Here is a 19,831-nt window from a genome sequence, read left to right as displayed (position 1 = left end):
TTAAAATAATTATAATATATTATAACAGCATGTACATTTATTTTGAAGTTATATGCGTATCACGCAGCAATATTCTGAACTACCTATACGTACCTAAAAGTACTTCGACGTTAGCATTGGGCACGTACAGGAAACACGTGATACCGATTTCAAGTACTATCTTTGTACTATATATTTTAAAATGTTAGGTAACTAAAATGATTATCGATTTTTTTCACATTTTCGCCAATTTTGTAACACGCTCTGTATTCAGCGGCAGTGCGTACATGTCAAGGATTCAGGGTACCGGATCAAGTTTTACGAGCGTTTTGTACTGAATTTCTACACAAGACCGGTCCCTAAGCTCATTGTGTAAGCGTTCCGCATACATTATACGAAGAGAAAAAAGTAGCGAAATAACAAAAAAAAAAAAAAAACAAAACAAAATCCACTGACTTGCCTGTCACTGCGGCGCTTATTGTATACTATACATGATATATAATATGCTTCGTGGTATCGTATTTTTCACTATTATAATTATAATTTATAATAAATAATATCACGGAAACTCATTGTGAACCTGCGCTGGCCGTTCGTTGCGCTGCAGTTTTGTCTGCCTTATTCATCGTGGGCTATAAAAATTATTGCTCGCTGCGGGCCTAGTTCACGCGAACGTGCGGCTCTCCGGGGTCTCGTTATGCGAGGAAATATACGTGTATATGTATACGATACATATATACCTAGGTAGTGGTTGTAGGTGGTGGCGGCGGCGGCGGCGGCTGGGGGGTATTTTCGTCGGTGTCGGCCGCAGGGGTGTGGAAATGGAAACGATCGAAACTGGGACGACTCGACACGCGGGGTGTGATAAAACCTCTAGGATATTTTCCAGTGTAAAACAATGAACCTTGTCCTTGTCAACTGGCGGAAAACAGGATATTCGGGGTGTATATATAGTATATACTCTCGCAGACGGATGGACAAATAGATAGAAAAAAAAAAGGAAAGTGAGAAACAGAATGTCCTTGTGCGTACGGGAGAAAGATGGTTAGAGTATGAGATAGAGAGAGAGAGAAATTGAACGTAGTGGGAAATTCCTTTGGGTAATTTAATATCCTTTGGTAAGTTTGGACCTTTTGTAGACAATTCTCCGCTTCGGGCCCGCTATAGCATCGCCACACCGCCACCGTCGTCTACCCAAAGCCCCCCGCCCACCCTCCCACCCAACCCAAAAAATTACCAAAATGCAACCATCCAACTACCCGACCACCGCAATTGGCTTTATGCGGCTACAATACTGCATAATATTATGTAATATATATGTATATTGTATATGTTAGACATAGACACTTCGTGTGCAGTAGCTATTCATAATTAAATACCAATCTTTCTTTTTTTTATTTCATCCGGACCCCAATATTAGTTGTGTATTTATCTCGTGAACAAATTAATTTCACCGACGGTGTAGTGTACCAGAAAGTCAAATTCCAAGAAACTCAAATTCATGTACTATTGTCGTATTGTCACTCACTAAAACTTATGACAGCCAGTAAAGTCGAGATGGCGAAAAACTCATTTGATCCTCGTTAGATTAATTTATTACCTCAAAACGTTATTATATTCATTATTTTTTTTTTTTTTTTGGTTAATTAGACAGGTTAATCGATCCTTTGTATAATCAACTAAACCATATAATTGAAAAAAAATATATAACTTAATTATTTACCTTTTTATACATGAAATTCATCCAGTGAAAATGTTTATAAAAAAAATATTAAGCAAATGTTTGCAATTAGTTTAATTGAATAATATTAAGATGGTATCTGTAGGTACTAGGTTAAGACATTTTGCGATTGCAGAGTGCAAATTTCCGGTTATTTTACACCTATGCCCTTATACGTCTTATAGTTTGATATTTTCGCAATTATCTTTACCCCTTATCTAAATTCCCATGCCCGTTATTATGAGTCATAGTAATAATAATTAAATAGTAGAAAAATATGTAAATACTCCTACACAAATTAATACTAAATATAAAATACAATTTTAATAAAGACTGTTTTTATTTCAAATCATAATTTGTGCCTTTTGAATCTTGCGCCGTATTTAACTATATGAGTAGGTATTATGTGTATATGGTCACTTATAGGTAGGTATGCAAATAAAATCTGTTGAATTAAGAACTACAATGCAAGTAAAAAACAATATAACCATTAATGACTGCAATAACAATTCAAATAATTTACAATTTATTTTCGTCCATAATTTAATAGTACCATTGCCACAATAATTAAATGATACATAACATTTTATAATTTTGTATTGAAGGTCATAACAATTTTACCTTAAATTAAATTAGATAAATTATTTAAAAAGAAACTAAATATTATTTAAGGCTTAATGTATTGCATTTTTGAATTTGAATCTTCAATAAGTACCTAATATTTTCTACACTTCATAAGATAATATTATAATTAATGGATTTGGAACTTTAAATTAATTTAGCGCATTTGAGTCGTATAATGTTTAAAATTCATAAAATAGTGAGCATCAAACATCACAATTTGTTTGTACTTTACGAATCATCTAAATTCATATTATTACCATTAAATTAATATCTTTATTTCATTTTATTAAATAGTTATAAACTCATAATAGGTAAATATGAATATTATGAATAACATTCATAACCTGTACAATTTAAATATTGAAATGGCCTAAATTAATATTCTACATTGGTCTCTATTACACTCGACCATATGAGTCAACAGACACACTACCAATAATATTTAAAATATATTTTATTCTATAAACATAATTTCCTATTCGCGAATCGCGATTCGTATAATTTTATATTTAAATTTAAATTGATGATATTGGTAAAATAGTACATATGTATAGAATTTCATAAATAAAATGTTTAAGCTAAAAACTGAAATAAAAATTAGATATTGTATTTCAATATAATAAAGGGTTAAGAGATTGAAAGTAATAGTTCTCTGTTTTTGTTTTTGTTACATAATATGTTTTAATTTCAACGTATTGAATGATGAAGTAAACTTGATATATTTATGATTTTATCTCTTTAACTCCTAAAAATGTTACCAGAAAAAGTTTTGTAAAAGTTTTGAAATTTTAATTTTTGGATGAATAAAAATAAAAAATAAGGAATGTGGGGAGTTTGATCTAAAACATAACAATAAATTCAATTCAGTTTTCATCATTCTTATAGTTTCACTCAATCAACCAATACGTTGGAATGAAACATATTTAAATTGCTATGTTTCACGTGTGTTAGACAAAGGAGGATAATCACAATGACGGTTCCAAATGAACAAAGTTCCAATTATTTCATTAAATTAATAAATTACTATTAGCTATGAAATGTCATATTATAGGTTTGTACACACCAAACTATCAATCGCATGAATTATATTTTTCATTATACAATGAAAAATATAATTATAATAAGAATAAAATGAAATATTTTTATAAATTTATGCTAATATATGATATTACATAAACAATTAATATAAAAAGGTGGGTTTAAAATTCGTGATTCTGTAAAACATGTTCACTATTTTTTGCTACAAAATTAAAAAGTATGTAAAAAATCTTGACAGTAAGTGAATAATTATTGTAAATCAATAGCATGCTATGAAATATACTATTTTAAATAGTATTTATAATGATTATTTAGAAAATATATTATCTAGACAAAAAAATATTTTAAACTATTTAGAGGTAGGATACATTTATAATTTATATAATAGTTAACGTATTTTGTCTTTGATTAAAAATAGAAAACAACGTTTTGATAAAACGTGATATAAATAGAGACATGCAATTTTTTTTTGAAAATCTGCGTTTGAACTTTATTTTCAAAAACAATAAATTATGTTGATAAAAACACTTACCTTAAAAAGATTAAAAGATGTTTGACGATCAGTTGATGAGCAGTTTTGAGAGTATAGTTTGTTATAATTAATATTGTATTATTGTGTTTGCTGGTGCGATCGATACCAATCTTAACAATGATCAATGCTTCATAAAAATCGGTTTATCTACTACTCAACGTAAGGAACTAGTAAAGTCATAACTACTGCAATGGCATGTAAGGATGGCTTAAAAGATTATTTTTTTTTTACGACAATATTATATAATTACCAATATCCGTCTAATCGTTAGCTATCGTTATTTAAAACGAATTTATGCGGATGAACTGTGACTTTTAAAAACATATTAAGTGTGTGTGCACTGTACAAAAATATATAATATATAATTTTTATTTTTTATTGATCTTTAGTTTCTGTGATATGGGTGATTGGCTTTATCCATTATATTTTATTTATTTTTGGTAACAATTCAATTAGGTAATACAATATTATTGATGTACATATTTAATTAGGTAGGTACACAATACCTATTAAATTATTATAATGTCCTTATTTGTTTTTTAATTTTGTTGTTAAGCAGCACAAAACAGTCGGTCTGAATAAAGTCCAACAATGCGTTTGTAAAATATTGTGAGGCTGGTTGTATTTATTTCTAAAATTTGTTTCATTGGATATACTCCTAATGATTATCACCCCAGAGTCCTGATAAAATATATTCGCACCAATATCTACCTACCTATAATCGCATGTAAATTCGCCTAAGAGTATAGGTCGGTTTTATGTACCTATACATATTATACTGTTATTGTTTCGTTCACCATCGTCGAGCGATTATAAAATAAAAATAAAGGTTAACCACAAACCCATCATTACAATTATTTATAAATACAATACGACGACGGCGACTTATACTTGTATGAATGTTTAATTAACGCACTTGGCTTAACGCCCGAGTATATAAAGTATTTTGTGCACAACAAAGTTTTCTCGAGACGTTGTGAAATCGTTTAATCCCCCGTTGACGACGCCTCCATTTTGTATGTACATTAAACCCTCACAATAATCGAGTTTTATTTTTCAAGTTTAATACGTATGTATGGTACCGTGTGAGTCAAGATTTATTAAAATAAATCTCAATGAATGAAAAACCAAATCAGATAAAGTGTCTCCGATGTGCAGCTTCTCCTTCATTCTTTACTAACCTCCAATATCAAATGTACCTAAATGGTTATTGTACTTGTATTTGAATAGGTTGCTTACCATAATATAATGTAAATGAAAAAAAAAAAACCTGGAAAGTCACTCTGATCTATAGTAGTTGTCTATTGTTTATTGTATACCTTCTACCTGTAGTCCACTGAGTACCTAAATCACTGTAATTCAATTCAATGATAAATCATTGAATATGGGAAAAGAAAACTCACAATTTTGACAAATTTCGTCAAAATTTGAAATTCAAACAATCATAAGCTATTTATTCGATTTATCATCAAATTCATAGTTTTGATGTGAACGTCACAGAAAATTACTGGCTCTATCAATTAATTGCTAACGAACGAAAACGGGTCATAGGAACAAAAAAAAAGTCTTGTCAAATAATTAATTACCTTAGCAAACAAACAATAATCTAACAATATTTATGGGAATTTATTGTGTAAAACACAAATGAGCATAAATATTTTTTTTGTAATTTTTTTCCAACAACATTTTTTTATTGTCTTTTGTGTATTTTAAGGATCAATAGGAAAAAAGACGTCAGTAAGCACGTTACGAAAAAAAAAATAACAGTTCCAAATTTATATCTCATATTCTAGCAACAACTGATTATTAAATAAAGTAGATTGTAAATAAAACTTCTGAAAAACCTTGTATTTATGTTCAAACCAATAAGGCACAATAGTTAAGTATTAAATACACTTTTAATTTCAAAAAATTTGTAAAGAATTTTGTTAAAATTTAAAATTCAAACTCTTAAATCAATGCAACCATGTACTCTCAATATTTTTTAATTGCTGTAAGAAAAACTTGTATAGAACCTTGAACTTATTGCATTTTTTAAGACGATTTCCTTTTTTGTATTTTCCGATTATTTCGTTATTGTTTCTGTATTTTTTTTGTGTTTTGTGAAATTTCCACGTTTGACCCAACATTTTTTTTACTGTAAAACGTATTTTGGACAAAAAAAAAATAGTCATATTCTACTCGTAATTCATAGAAACGTTGAATGAAAATGTTCTAAGTTTCTAACTCTTTGAATGTTATACATTTGTAGGTATAGTAATATTCTTATTCCATTTGGAGTTAGAAAAAAATTCAGTGTCGATGTAACCTAACGTATTTATCAAGATTACTAAGAGTATATATTATCAGACAAGGCAAAAGAAAAATCATTATTTTTCATCCATCGCTGTATATAAATATTAATAACAATTCGTTTTAAAAGCTTTTAACGCGATTGTTTCAAAGTAGAAAATATTAACTCTTAAAAAGCGTTGCGTGTCGTGTAGACGACCTATCTTTCTTCTTTTTTTCCTCACTATGGGTTAAAAATATTGTTGAAATTTACAAAAAAACAAGACAATATAGTAAAAATAAAACTATTTCAGAACAAACTAGGTAATATTTACTGTCCCGTTTTCCATTAGTTAATTTTACCATATCGATAAATTGTTATTGTTTCTTTGAAAAAAAATGTCGATCAATCGTTGAAATTTTCTCTGTAGCATTGTTTTAATTTCTATAAATAGTATCCCGTCAATTGATCGAAGACAATTGTCCTTATGACAATTATTGATCGAAAAACTAAAACAATTGATCACAAACAAAAATTGATCGAAGAAAACTTGTTCGAAAAACTAAAAATTATGTAATTAATTAAATTAATAATAAAGTTATATTATTAATTAAAATATATTTTAAAAATAAAGTCAACTAAAATTCCTAAAAAAATTATAAAATAGGTACCTACAGTTAATAATTAAATTTGCAGTTGAAAATTATTGGCTATTCCACGTAGATAATCGAGAATGTTCAGATCATCATAATCAGGGATAATTTACTTATTCACTTCTTCTTGGTATTTTATTTTTTTTTGAAGTTCAGTGCCAGATTTGTGCATTTTTATCTTTATCTTAAAATTTTCATGCTCCTATCATTTGAAAAAATTAAATTAATTTTTGTCTTATCCAAAAATTATGTAGATATACTTTCGAGAAAGTTTTATAATACCTACCTATTTGGTTTGTGGTATAAAATGACGATAGCTTATGATTAATATGAATATTTTTAAAACATCGTTCCGCATAACAAATATAATAATATAAGTAAAAAATTCAAATTCCTACTAAAAATATTTTGGAATTTTCAATTCTAAGCTATGAAAATGTATATTTAAATATAATTTGAACTAAAATATAATTTTGATTTCATCGTGGTTTTGTCAAAATTAATTATAGCAAGAATTTAAAAAATAATTGTATTAATGTATATCTATGGATCTCTTATATTTTTAAATAGATATAATAACAATTAACGAGAGATTTTTTATCAAATTCACATGCTTTTAGAACAAAGTTATATTTTTGATAAAATTCAATTAATATAAAAGAAGTCACAGAATTTTGAAAAAATTTCAAAAAATGTTGGTATAATCACCATTTGGTAAATATAAGGCACCGTTTACTTAATCTATTCAACTATAGTTAATCAATCATAAATTCGTACAACTTGAGATCGCTCTTACAAATGTGATTTAAAGCAGTCAAGACAAATATGGATAATTACCCATTATTATTAGATGCTTAATTATGAAGATGTCACGGGAAACTTAGTCAAACACTTTCGAAAAATCATTTTATCAATAAAATGTATATACCTAAACGTTTTTTACCAGGATCAAATTCATCATAATAAAAGAAATAAAATACATTTTTAGTAAAAATGATGACAAATTTTTTTTATTAAAAAATATGATTTCCTTATATGATATTTAGTATGCAAATTATATCATATACTGCTGTGCCTAAATTTTATACATATATATTATCGTTGTTATACGTGGCAATACATTGTGGTTATACATTAGGTCAAAAGTTTTTGCCAACATATTACATTACAAATGTGGTTGCGTGTAGAATGTAGAATGATATACTTAAAAAATAGTTTCAAGTACCTTCAAATAATATTTTAAAAACAACATGTTTTTGAAAATGTTATTATTATCAGTTTGCTATGACAGACTAATTATTATTCTTTTAAAATATATTTTTCATTAGTCACATATTATAGAAGTTGGGAAACTACATAATTGCATAAAATTGAAAGATGTGAACTCTTTTTATTGCCAAATATGATGTGGATTTCATACAAACATGAAATAGAAATAATATGCACGTCATTAGACAGGGCTTAAACTGAAATTGAAATCGGAAAAAATGTTTTCGCACAGCTCAGAACCTATAATTAAAGCTCATTCACACCTTTAACTTTTTAATCATTTTTTGAACTAATCATCGACACTAATTATTTGTAGTTCCATCCAATTCGCCAAATAAACGACGAAATAAAATACATTTCATTTTGTAATGTGCAATTGTTTCTAAACTTGATTATAGCTATAGCATAACCATGGTCCACTTTTAATTCCATTTCCCGGTATCTACTGAGCAGGTACAGAGACGATAGAAGGACAACATAAATTAAATATTATAATAAGAACAATATAGATTCTGAGTTGAGTGATAAATTTATTGATTTTACAATAATGTGTGGTTTTTTTATTTTTTGTGTCTGTGTACACGACATGTAGTAAAAATAATGCTTCAATTTTTAAGAAAAATTTAGAGAAAACAAGACTTTTAACGTAAACCATAAAAAAGATACATGAAGTTTTTGCTGAATGTCTGAATGTTTAAACTAGCATCGTTTTATACGAAAAAGAAACAATTTTAAATATATGCTGACCATTTTTGAGCTATATATTGGTATTCATAAATTTCGAATTTTATGGATATTATTAAAATAATTATTGATGACATTTTTTTTCCTTCAGTCAAAAAAACTTACTAAAAAAGGTTACTCATACATTTTTATTGGAAATTTAAAAATAGCTGATCGTAAAATGTAAATGTAACAGCTAGTATTTGAAACCGATATTGAATACTAATTTTGAATACCAGTAAAAACCGTTGTAAACTGAAATCGATATATCGAAAGTGAAAGGTGAAATCAAAAAAATCAATCCCAGAATTCAAAACTGAAATCTTAAAAATGTTTTAGGTTTCAAGCCCTGCAAAAGCCTTGAAAAACAAGGTTTCTCGTACATTTTTATAAAAATATTATTTAAAAATATTTAACATTTAAAGATTGATGAAATTCATTAAAACCTCGAAAACTTGAAAAAATGTTTGTCGTTAAAAATGCATGAAATTTTAATTTTTATAGCTAAGTATTAAAAATTTAAAACAAATTCCTCGTAAGTAGTTCAAACTACTTACTGTAAGACATATACAGTAAGTAGTTCAAACTACTTACTGTAAGACATATACAATTTTTGTATATTTCTCATTTTTATCACCTAAGTAAATATTTAAAATGCAATTTGAATATACCACAAATAACCTATCCGCAGTTGCTCTAAGCATTTTAAACAGATGTGTAATCGTTTATAAACGTGGCCTAATACTGTAGGTTGAATACGTTTTTGATAAAAAGTTGTACTAAAAATGTTATCAGGTCTATAAAATGTATTAATATGCTTAATAAGTTTAAGGAAATTCGAATAATATATTATAATTACAACCATTTAACTATAATCGACAATCTTCATTTAGTTATCTTATTTCCAAAAAAAAAAATGTACGTACAATATAGGCATATTTGGTACACAACGTTTTTGAAAATTTCAATATTTCCAATTTCCTACGGGCTATAGGAGATGAATTATAATTCTTTTAAAATATAGTTTACAGTAGTAGTGTTGTGAAATTCACCAAAACTGAAGTACTTTGAAAGATGAAGATTTTGTAATTGCTTAACGTTATGTGGATTATATGCAAAAAGAAATTGTATGTACACTTAATTCTGTTTTCAGAACAATTGTTCTGGTTCAATTAACTGGATCGAATTTTTTAAATTTGTAATGATTCAACGTCATTTAACCAAAAGATATTATCTGAGAATGGTCAGGAAATTGTTGACTTACTTAGTCAATACTTCTCTTCAGTAATGATACAGCTCTTAGGAATAATAATATTCAGTCTAATATAGTTAAATTTATTGATCCGTTAAATACACTTCATATTTATATCCTTGATATTTTCAATGAATTTGATACTCTCTTTCCCAAAACAGCGCTATTGACTCTGACGGTCTCTCTCCTATATTTTTATTTAACTGCAGTTTTATACTTTCTCCACCTATCACATATCCCTTCAATAATTCTTTAAGTAATGGCTCATTTCAATCGCTTTGGAAATCCACTTATATTAATCCTACTATCAAAAAAGGTAAACTAAATCATTGATCTCAAACTACCTTTCTATTTCAATAATTTCTATCCTCCAAAAAATATTTTCTAAAATATTAAATAATATACATACACCTGTATTTAAAAATATTTTAGAACAGCAGCAGCATGAATTTCGTAATAATAAATAATATCTTAATAATTTAATAACTATAAAACATCATATAGTAACATTGTTTTCCAATAATCATAAAAAAAAATGTTATAAAAAAAATCATAGTCAGCCTAAAATATTACTTAGTTATGTAGTGCATATTTGATGATGTTATTGTGATTAAAGTAATTTATTTTACATTTTATTTTAGCATTAGTAGTCTAGTGATGAGCACTATCGAATAGTTTACACTATTCGAATGTTTTTAAATATAACCGATTAGTAGTTTGATAGTCTATTCGAATAGCACTATCGAATAGTTAGAGCTCTCGCCTATATATCGTACGTTATTATATTTTTTTCGATTGTGATTCGTAAATCGTAATTGAATTATTTTTGTATTTTATTTTTATATTTTTATTGTGATTTGTAATTCGTAATCGAATTATTTTTGGAATTGAGTATTTTTGTGTTTTATTTTTGAAAATGTATAACAAAAATCGTTCTGGTGTTTGGAATTATATGGCCAAAGATCCGAACACTCCAGGTCAAATTCAATGTAAATTATGTAAACTAAAAATAAAATATTCAAATAATACATCAAATGTTTGGGACCATTTACGTCGAAAACATAGTACAGTATTGGAAGCTAATAAATTAGCAACACAAGTAGAAGAGGTTGATGACATAAATGTTTCCAACGAACCATCGACGTCTACAAGTAATATACATTTTTTATTTAAATTTTTAATTTAAAAATTAACAATTCTATTAGTTATTTAAAATAAGTATTTTAATAAATAAACTGGGTGATTCTTTTATCAAACAAGACTTATTATTTCGAAAAGTATAAACATTTTTGAAAATATTTTTCTTACGTGGCTTCAAATCGTTACAAAACAACATTTTTTTTTTATAAATATTATATTTTTAACATTTTTACTTTTTTAAATGACAGCATACAGTTTTAATTTCATATTCAAAATCAAAATATTTTCCGAGTATTTCGATACCTACAAAAAAATCGGATTTCAATCGAGTAATTATTGAGTTATAACTTTATAAGCATTTAAATTTTAAAGTTTAGATGAGCGGAGAAGTGGACCAAAATTTTGCGGGTTACCCTCATACCACTCCACTCCGTTCGTCTAAACTTTAAATGGTTATACAGTTTCCTCATAAACTACCAGTGCGAAATTTGATTTTTATGTATCAAAATATTCCAAAAAATATACTGCTTCAGAATATGAAATTAAATCTGTATGTTGTTATTCAAAAAGGAAAAAACTTAAAAAATGATAAGGTTTTTGAAGCAATTATGAAGTTTGTTTGATAAATCACCCTGTATAAGTTGAGTACCTATGTACGTACTAGATACTAGATACTACTATACTAGATCGAATATTATACGTTACACAAATTAACAAGTGACTTCAGATAAAAACTAGAAAGCTGACTAGAAGAATAATTTATTATTACAATTTTTCATGAATAATTATAAAAAAACCCATTGTTTACTTTAAATTGTTTAGTAATTAATAAATAATAATTTTAATAATAATTATTATTATAACCTATAGGTACTTCTTTTTAATTTTTACTTTTTATCGACAAAAAAGCATTGTTTAGTTGAAGTATCATTTAAATTTTAAATTTCATAAGTTAATGATTTTTTTTTTTAATGTCATCATTAGGTACATTTTAGTTTCTAATAAAAAAAAAAAAATAATTCAAGATAATATTTCTAAAACATTTAACTGACATAAAAATTAAAAACCAAAATTGTCATTAATTGTTGATTTACTTTGAAAATAATATCTTAAATAAATAATTTAAAATTCATCTTTTTTTAAGTGAAGTAACCTCAATTAAAATTAATTTTTTTAATTTAAATTATATTTTAATTTGTAAAACTCTTCAATTCTTTGCAATAAATATTTGTTTATCTTCTTTAGATTCTACAGCAGTGGCTCATTATGAACACAGTACTGTACAGATACAAGGACCACCTACCAAAAGACAAAAACAATTGACACTTAAGAATAGGTAATATTAATAATATTTCACATTTGTATAATCATCCAGATACAAATTACAAATAAACCTATTTATATTTTAATTCATAAAAAGTTAATTAAGCATAATATTCTTTGATAGGTTTAGCTTACCACCTGACAGTAAAGTAGACCAATTCAACAAGGCTGTGGTTGAAATGATTGCAGAAGATATGCAACCATTATCTATCGTAGAGAACAGTGGATTTCGAAAACTTATTAATCTATTTGATTCGCGTTATAAATTGCCTAGCCACAAACTTATTGGAACAACTCTTATACCAAATTTGTATGAATCGACGCGTAAAATGATTGAAAGTATTTTGTCTCATACAAAATATGTATCACTTACATCAGATATTTGGACTTCATTGAATACAATATCTTTTATAACTGTAACTGTACATTTTTTTACAGTAATTTTAATTTGAAAACATATGTTCTAACTACAAGAAAACTGGAATCCAACCATACAGCACAATACTTATCTGGAGTACTAACAGATATCATTAGAGAGTGGAAAATAAACACTAAAGTTGTAGCAATCGTCACAGACTCTGGTGCAAATATTAAGGCAGCAATAAAATTATTAGGAATTGACCATATTCCATGTGCTGCTCATCAATTAAATAATGCTGTGAAAAATGCATTGAAAAGTGAATTTGAAGAAGATGACATTGACACAAACCAAACTGAAGAAGTAGATATGATGAAGCTGGTTAAAATGTGTCGTTCTATTGTTGGGCATTTCAAGCATAGCGAGGTATCAACTAGAATTCTTCATGAAAAACAGAAACAACTAAATTCTCCTGTTTTAAAGTTAATACAAGATATAGCAATTCGTTGGAATAGTACACTAACTATGATGGAACGTTTGCTATTAGTTAAAGAACCTCTGATGCTGGTTTCAATGGGCTTACCACGATGTCCAAACATGCCATCAAATGAACAGTGGCAAACCATTAATGATTTTGTTATACTTTTAAAACCATTTGAAAGTTTAACAATACAATTATCATCAACACAAAAACCAACTTTATCAAAAGTTATTCCATTATTAAGAGGTAGGTGTAATCATAGTAGATACTAAATATTTGTACATCTATTGTAATTTTACATTTGAATAATATTTTTTTACTTATAATTTACAAGTTTATTATTATCAGTTAAGAATAAGGTTCCAGTTACATTAACAGGAATTTTTTTGAAAAAAAAACTCCTTGAACAAACAACAAAACGATTTGATGATATTGAAGAAATGTATCCATCACAATTCTATGCTAAGGCTACTTTATTAGATCTTCGATTTAAAAAAAGCTGCATTTACATCAAATGATAATGCCAATGACGCTGAACAAGAAGTGCAAAAAGAGATAGCAGACTGCATTAAAACTAATGGTAAATCAATTTGATAAAATGTGTTTTTGTGTTTAATACCTTTCTTTTTTATAATTGATAATTATAGAGACATAATTATAAAGATGATTTTTTTTACAATAAAAGCTTGATCTTTTAGATGATAAAATTCATAAAATACAAAAAACGTTTTACAATCAAATGTGAAGAGATATACACTATACACTATATAGTATATAGTATATAGTATATACTGTGTACTGTACTAACTAGTAACTACTATTGTGTATAAGTATAACGTTGAGTATTTGTAATTGTTTAAAAAATTTAAATATAGGTACATTTATTTTTTAAGTTATCATGATCCTATTTAGTATGTATGTATACTGTTTTTAAAATTAGTTTATAATTTTTATATTTACAAAGTACCTATAGAAAATTAATTTTTCTATAATTTATTAAATTTTATTAAAACATGATGAATATAATTAAAATAGTAAAATGTCTAATATAATGAACAAAAATAATAAACGTATATACAAGTAAAAAAAAAAATAACAATATTAGGTTAATTCTATTATAGTATATTATATAAATTATGAACCATAAAACTATCAAGTATAAACTATAAGCTTGATAAGCTATAATAAAAAAGAAATTTAATCTAATTCTAATGTGTAAATCTGCAAACTGACTTGAAAAACAATATTTTATACTATAAATATTTAATATAGGTATAACTGTATAAGATATCTATCTATTTTTATATATATTTATAAAATATGATAATATTTAAAATAAATTGTACCTAAATTATTGTTTTATTTAGAATTTACATTTAAATTAATTGAATCAAATTATTTTTATTCAGTTCCTGAGAGAACTGCACTTCACCCAAGTGTAACTCAGACAACTTTGACACCAGAACAACTAGAAGTCATTCCAAAGAGCAAGAAAATTTATTAAATTATTTAGAAACAACAGTCACCACACTTCGGTCCCAAACAACATATACCAGTACAGCATTGACATTATTTAAACAGTACATGAATTTAGAATTTTTGAATATTCATGATGATCCAATATTATTTTGGAAAAATAATAGACAGATGTTAGGTGCATTATGTGACGTAGCTTTAAAATACTCTTGTATACCTGCCACATCTGTACCTTCGGAAAGAGTGTTTTCCAAAGCCGGTCAAATAGTTAGTGCCAGACGAAATCGATTATTAACAGATAATGTGGATAAACTAATATTCTTAAATGCTAATTTAGAAAAATAAATGATTTTGTTTTCCATTGTTTTATCTTATATTGTTTTTATTACGTTTTATTATAGGATTTAAAATATTTAATTTCTTTTTTTTTAAATAATTGTTTTTGTGTTTTTAATGCTTTTATTGTTAATTTTTTGTTAAATAATGAATAATAATGTAATAATTAAATAGATAATACATTTTAAGAACCTATTGTTCATGTTTTAAAATTTAAAAATATATTTATTATTTGGTAATGACATTTTATTAAAATTCTTTTTAGTTTTTCTTTAAAAATTTAACCATTGGTTTAAATTAAGAGGTTATTTTAATTGTTGGAATAAACTATATATTATTTTTTACAACTAGGTATGATTTCTATTTTTAATACATTAAATATACAGTTTAATAATATTATTTCTTATGATAAATACTAAATAGTAAATACTAAATACATAAAAAACTAACTTATGATTTGATAATTCACTTTAAAATTGAGTTTTTTCTTTTTTCTTTTTATATTTAATATTCTTATGTTCAAACAAAAGTCTAACTTAAAGAAAATCGATAACTTTTATAAAAATGTAATTTTGTGTTGGTCTATAGAAAATTTGAAAATATAAGCTGTAGAAAATTATCTTTACAAATTCCTAATTAATAATTATACATTAAAATTTAGAAAGTAAATAAACTTATTGTTCATAGAGATATTTGAAGAACTCTAAATTCTAAAATTTAAATCTGATATAATTTCTTCAATGGATAAAAAATTAAAATACAGTTCGATAGTGACTATTCGATAGTGCCCATCACTAAATTTAGTACTACAGTAGTTTAAATTCATTTTTCCTAAAAAAATACATTTTAAAAGTTAATATAATAACGCATTCCAACAGTTTCAAGTAGGTAAACACGAATAATATTTTTTAATCAAAACAAAATAATTTCCTACAAGAAAACATGATGTTGAAGAAAATCAAAGTACTTTGAAGCATATAATTGTTTGTTACACACGCAATCAAATTTTTAATGTAATATTTTGGCAAAAACTTATTCAACCTTATTGTGTACTTGTGCCACGTATTATAACACATCTGTTTAAAATGTTTAGAGCCTGCGGTGCATTGAATTTGTCTACTAAATATGGGTACCAGGTGATACAATAAAACATTTATACTAATAAATAATAATGTACCTACCTATCAGCAAGTAGTACGACCTACTTATGAGGAGCCTTCTTTTTAGTTTTTAATACTTAACTACAAAAATTACAAATTTGTTTTAAAAGTTTAAATCGCTTATTGATATTATAACATTTTTAGATATATTATTATTTTATTATAAATGATTGATTTAAAACTTTTTCGATTTCAAAATAAATTTTAATATCGTAAAGAAAAATACTTGATTTTGGTATCATTTTTATTTCTTGTATGATTTAAAACGATTTCCAGAGCCATTTTATAAAACAATAGGCATGGGCCCAACACTAAATATCTTCTTAAAAGTAAAAAATTTACATATTTTGTTACAAATTTAGTTTAAATTTTGATTTGACAATGTTGTATTATTAATTAAGTACTAATTAGTTTAAATTGACTACAGCATACAGTTACAGTATTCTATAGTGTACAGTATATACTATTAAAAGGGAATAGTACATATAACAATGAACTAATGAATACCTGGGAACAATTATAATTTAATAGATACATACCTAATTTATTTATTGTTTATAATTGGTATTATTTAAATAAGACTATAAGGTCCACAATGTAAAGTATCAAAACCTCGTAATCAGTAAAGAAAATATGAATCTCAAATGAAAAAAGAAAAAAATAGAATAAGAACAAAAGCAAGGCACAATTCAGCAATACAATATTATTAATAATTAACCCAATTCCACTTTCCCAATGAGATTATTTTCACCATTATTTGGGATTTCTTTTTGATTTTGGTAATTTATCTACTGTTGATTCAGATAGGTACATTGATACATGATTTGAAAATTATTTTATGGTTTGTGAAAACATTGACATAAATGGAATTGAGTGGTTTTATTGATCTAAATGATTTTTAATTTTTTAATTTGGAAGATTTATGTTTCTTTGTTTTATCTCCAGATATTAAAATGGACAGATACTTTTCTGGAGTTGAAAATACAATTAATAGTTTTCGTGCAGTTTTGTGAACATTTTCAAATGCATACATTTTATAATATTAATCGTGTTATACAATTATTTAAATCTGTTTACTTTTTAGTATGTAATAGGTACCTATGCCATTTCCTCTCACTATAATCTACTAGTATATAGCACAGTTGTCGGCAACCGGCGGCCCGCGAGTCCATTGTATACAGACCGCTTTAAATTCTGCAACGACGAAATTTAATTGAATATCATATCAAAACAATCGTATTGTATAAATATAATTGAACATAGCGTTTTTTAAATAATTTGTAGTACAACGTTTTTATTTTTGTCTGACCCTCGAAATCTTTTTATTTTGTGTATGTGGCCCGGGAGTCTAAAAAGATTGCCGACTACTGATCCAGCACTACGCCAGAATGGTTATTCTCAATATTACATCAGCCAAGTACAATAATAAAATATTATAGGCACTATTGAAAATACGTACACTGAGGTTTATAACGCTACATTCACTAATTACCCTAATCTGGAATCTTAACACCTTTTTATATCACGTTTTATATAGATGACAAAATATTATTTATCTATAACTATTTTCCCAGTTGGTTTACCCAGTTGCAATAGATACACATATTTTGTTTCGTATTCGCATAATAACTCTTTATATACCGTTTTTCAACAACATTTAATACTATTCTTACTTAATATTTTTCAACGCAATCATTATTATTAATTTATTGTTGGTGCCCACAGATATGGTTAAACTAATTAATTTGTTATCTATATGTTTAATGTTCTATATAGTTGGAAATATTGATGCACAAACAGATAAAGAAATAAAGTATATTTAATTTTTATTCCATATCACGACAAATCACATTCACACATTTATATTCATGGATAATCTTAGGTATGAAACGAAGAATTATAATTTAAATGTATAGGTACATTGTATACAATTAGAGTTATTTTCATGAAAAAGCTATAAATACATATTACTATAAAGATTGCGTCTCATCTCAATTTCGAAATTTTAGTGTATTTTTTAGAGTGAAATTATCATGAATTTGGGTGACCTATTTCAAAACTGAAATCAAAACTTTAAGTACCACTAAAATTTCCATTTTCTTGCAAACTTTACAATACTGCACAACTTCATGTAAGCAAAATTAATAATAATAATTCATAATCCTATAATAACTATGAATATTTGTACAACTTCAATTTTTTTTACCCGTTTGATATAATGCAATAGTAAAAAATCATGAGTATACATGGATATCTTTTTTTTAATGTCTTTTGTTTATACGTTTACAATGTCTAAGTACTTTTATAACAAAATAAAAGTGAATAAATAAAATTACTAATGTCACAATTTTTACATTTAATTAGAAAGATTATTCAATAATTATGTATTTGTAGTTGATTATTTTGGTAATCTTATGTTTGTCTATTCACATGTAATATCTTTTAGATATATTTTTTTATGATTATAAAAACATTTACAGTTAACATTCATTCAATAAACCGCATAATTATTATAAAGAAACAAAATCTGTGTATTTATGTTTATTTTCTAAGAAATGTTTTTCTATGTTTGATGGTGTTATCAAACATACCAACATTATGTACAACCAGACAAATTATTATGTTACTTTCAGAATAATGCCCTTCAATTCATTGATTACTTACTTTATAAAAATAACATGCTAACATCTTTATGGTAATTATGATTTGTGAAGGAAGTATGTTTAGATTCGGTCTTATAAATGCAAGCGGTATGTATGTTTTCTAATAAATAATCGTACTATTTTACGGTTCTGGGTATCCTTCGCTTTACATCCCTCAGAACGAATCGGCCATAGCGACTCTCCTCTCAATCACTACCCCGGTATTATTCTTACTCCCTCTAATCAACTCGGGCTACACAGCGGCTCCATCGGGACACTGTGACTCCCTGCGCTTCACTCTCTATATTATTGTATACTTTTTAAGAACTCAAATATGTTATATACATACATACACATCTGTACATTTTTAAATACTTATAGTTTTATTGAATTTTCCTTAAAGTCTTGATTATTGTAATATAAATGATAGTATAGTCTATTTTTATAGCCTAGAATTTTCAGATTGAAACAATTTACACTATCTATAGTTCTCTGTTTATTTTGAATGTAACCCTTGAGTTCTTTTCGCTTGACATTCGGTCCTTCATACTTTTACTAGTCTATTGATTAACTTACGTGTAACTGTATCAGCTCATTTCATAAATCACACTCTTTCTAACAATCTTACAAGCATCAAGATCGAGAATTGACCACCTGATGTTTCTTCCTCTTCATGAATATTTTTAGTGCTGGTTATAATGGTTATAAGAGTTATAATAAGAAATGATGTATTTTGGTTACGTTTAGGTATTTACACACGTTTGTGCTGTCGATTAGATTGAAATATAAAAACAGTGACAAATTGAGATTTATGAGTAATATTTTTTTATCTTTTGATATATACAGAAAATGC

At 26.2% G+C, this 19,831-nt stretch overlaps 2 protein-coding genes across 2 annotated transcripts in view; one reads left to right on the top strand and one right to left on the bottom strand.

The window, feature by feature from the left end:
• The window catches only part of LOC111040930 (L-xylulose reductase-like), a 32,805-nt gene extending 28,738 nt beyond the window's left edge, over positions 1–4,067 (bottom strand). Inside the window, exon 1 of the mRNA XM_022325014.1 lies at positions 3,894–4,067. The gene's annotated coding sequence lies outside the window, so the exon portion shown is untranslated. The remainder of the gene's footprint in view (positions 1–3,893) is intronic.
• Positions 4,068–10,978: 6,911 nt separating this feature from the next.
• Positions 10,979–14,868, top strand: LOC111040928 (zinc finger BED domain-containing protein 1-like). Its single transcript, XM_022325007.1, has 6 exons — positions 10,979–11,213; positions 12,448–12,538; positions 12,650–12,835; positions 12,964–13,519; positions 13,845–13,944; positions 14,774–14,868. The coding sequence occupies exons 1-6, from the start codon at positions 10,979–10,981 to the stop codon at positions 14,866–14,868; spliced, it is 1,263 nt and encodes a 420-aa protein (XP_022180699.1).
• Positions 14,869–19,831: the final 4,963 nt, after the last annotated feature.

Source organism: Myzus persicae, unplaced genomic scaffold, assembly GCF_001856785.1.
Source record: "Myzus persicae strain clone G006 unplaced genomic scaffold, MPER_G0061.0, whole genome shotgun sequence".
Lineage (NCBI taxonomy): Eukaryota > Metazoa > Arthropoda > Insecta > Hemiptera > Aphididae > Myzus > Myzus persicae.
This window is presented reverse-complemented; position numbering and strand designations above follow the sequence as displayed.

What these genes read in the sequence shown, in the direction of transcription:
- LOC111040928 (XM_022325007.1), top strand. Translation starts at nt 10,979, where the DNA reads ATGTATAACAAAAATCGTTCTGGTGTTTGGAATTATATGGCCAAAGAT. An exon ending in ACAACTCTTATACCAAATTT is followed by an intron (nt 12,836 to 12,963) that starts GTATGAATCGAC and finishes ATTTTTTTACAG; the next exon opens with TAATTTTAATTTGAAAACAT. An exon ending in AGACTGCATTAAAACTAATG is followed by an intron (nt 13,945 to 14,773) that starts GTAAATCAATTT and finishes ATTTTTATTCAG; the next exon opens with TTCCTGAGAGAACTGCACTT.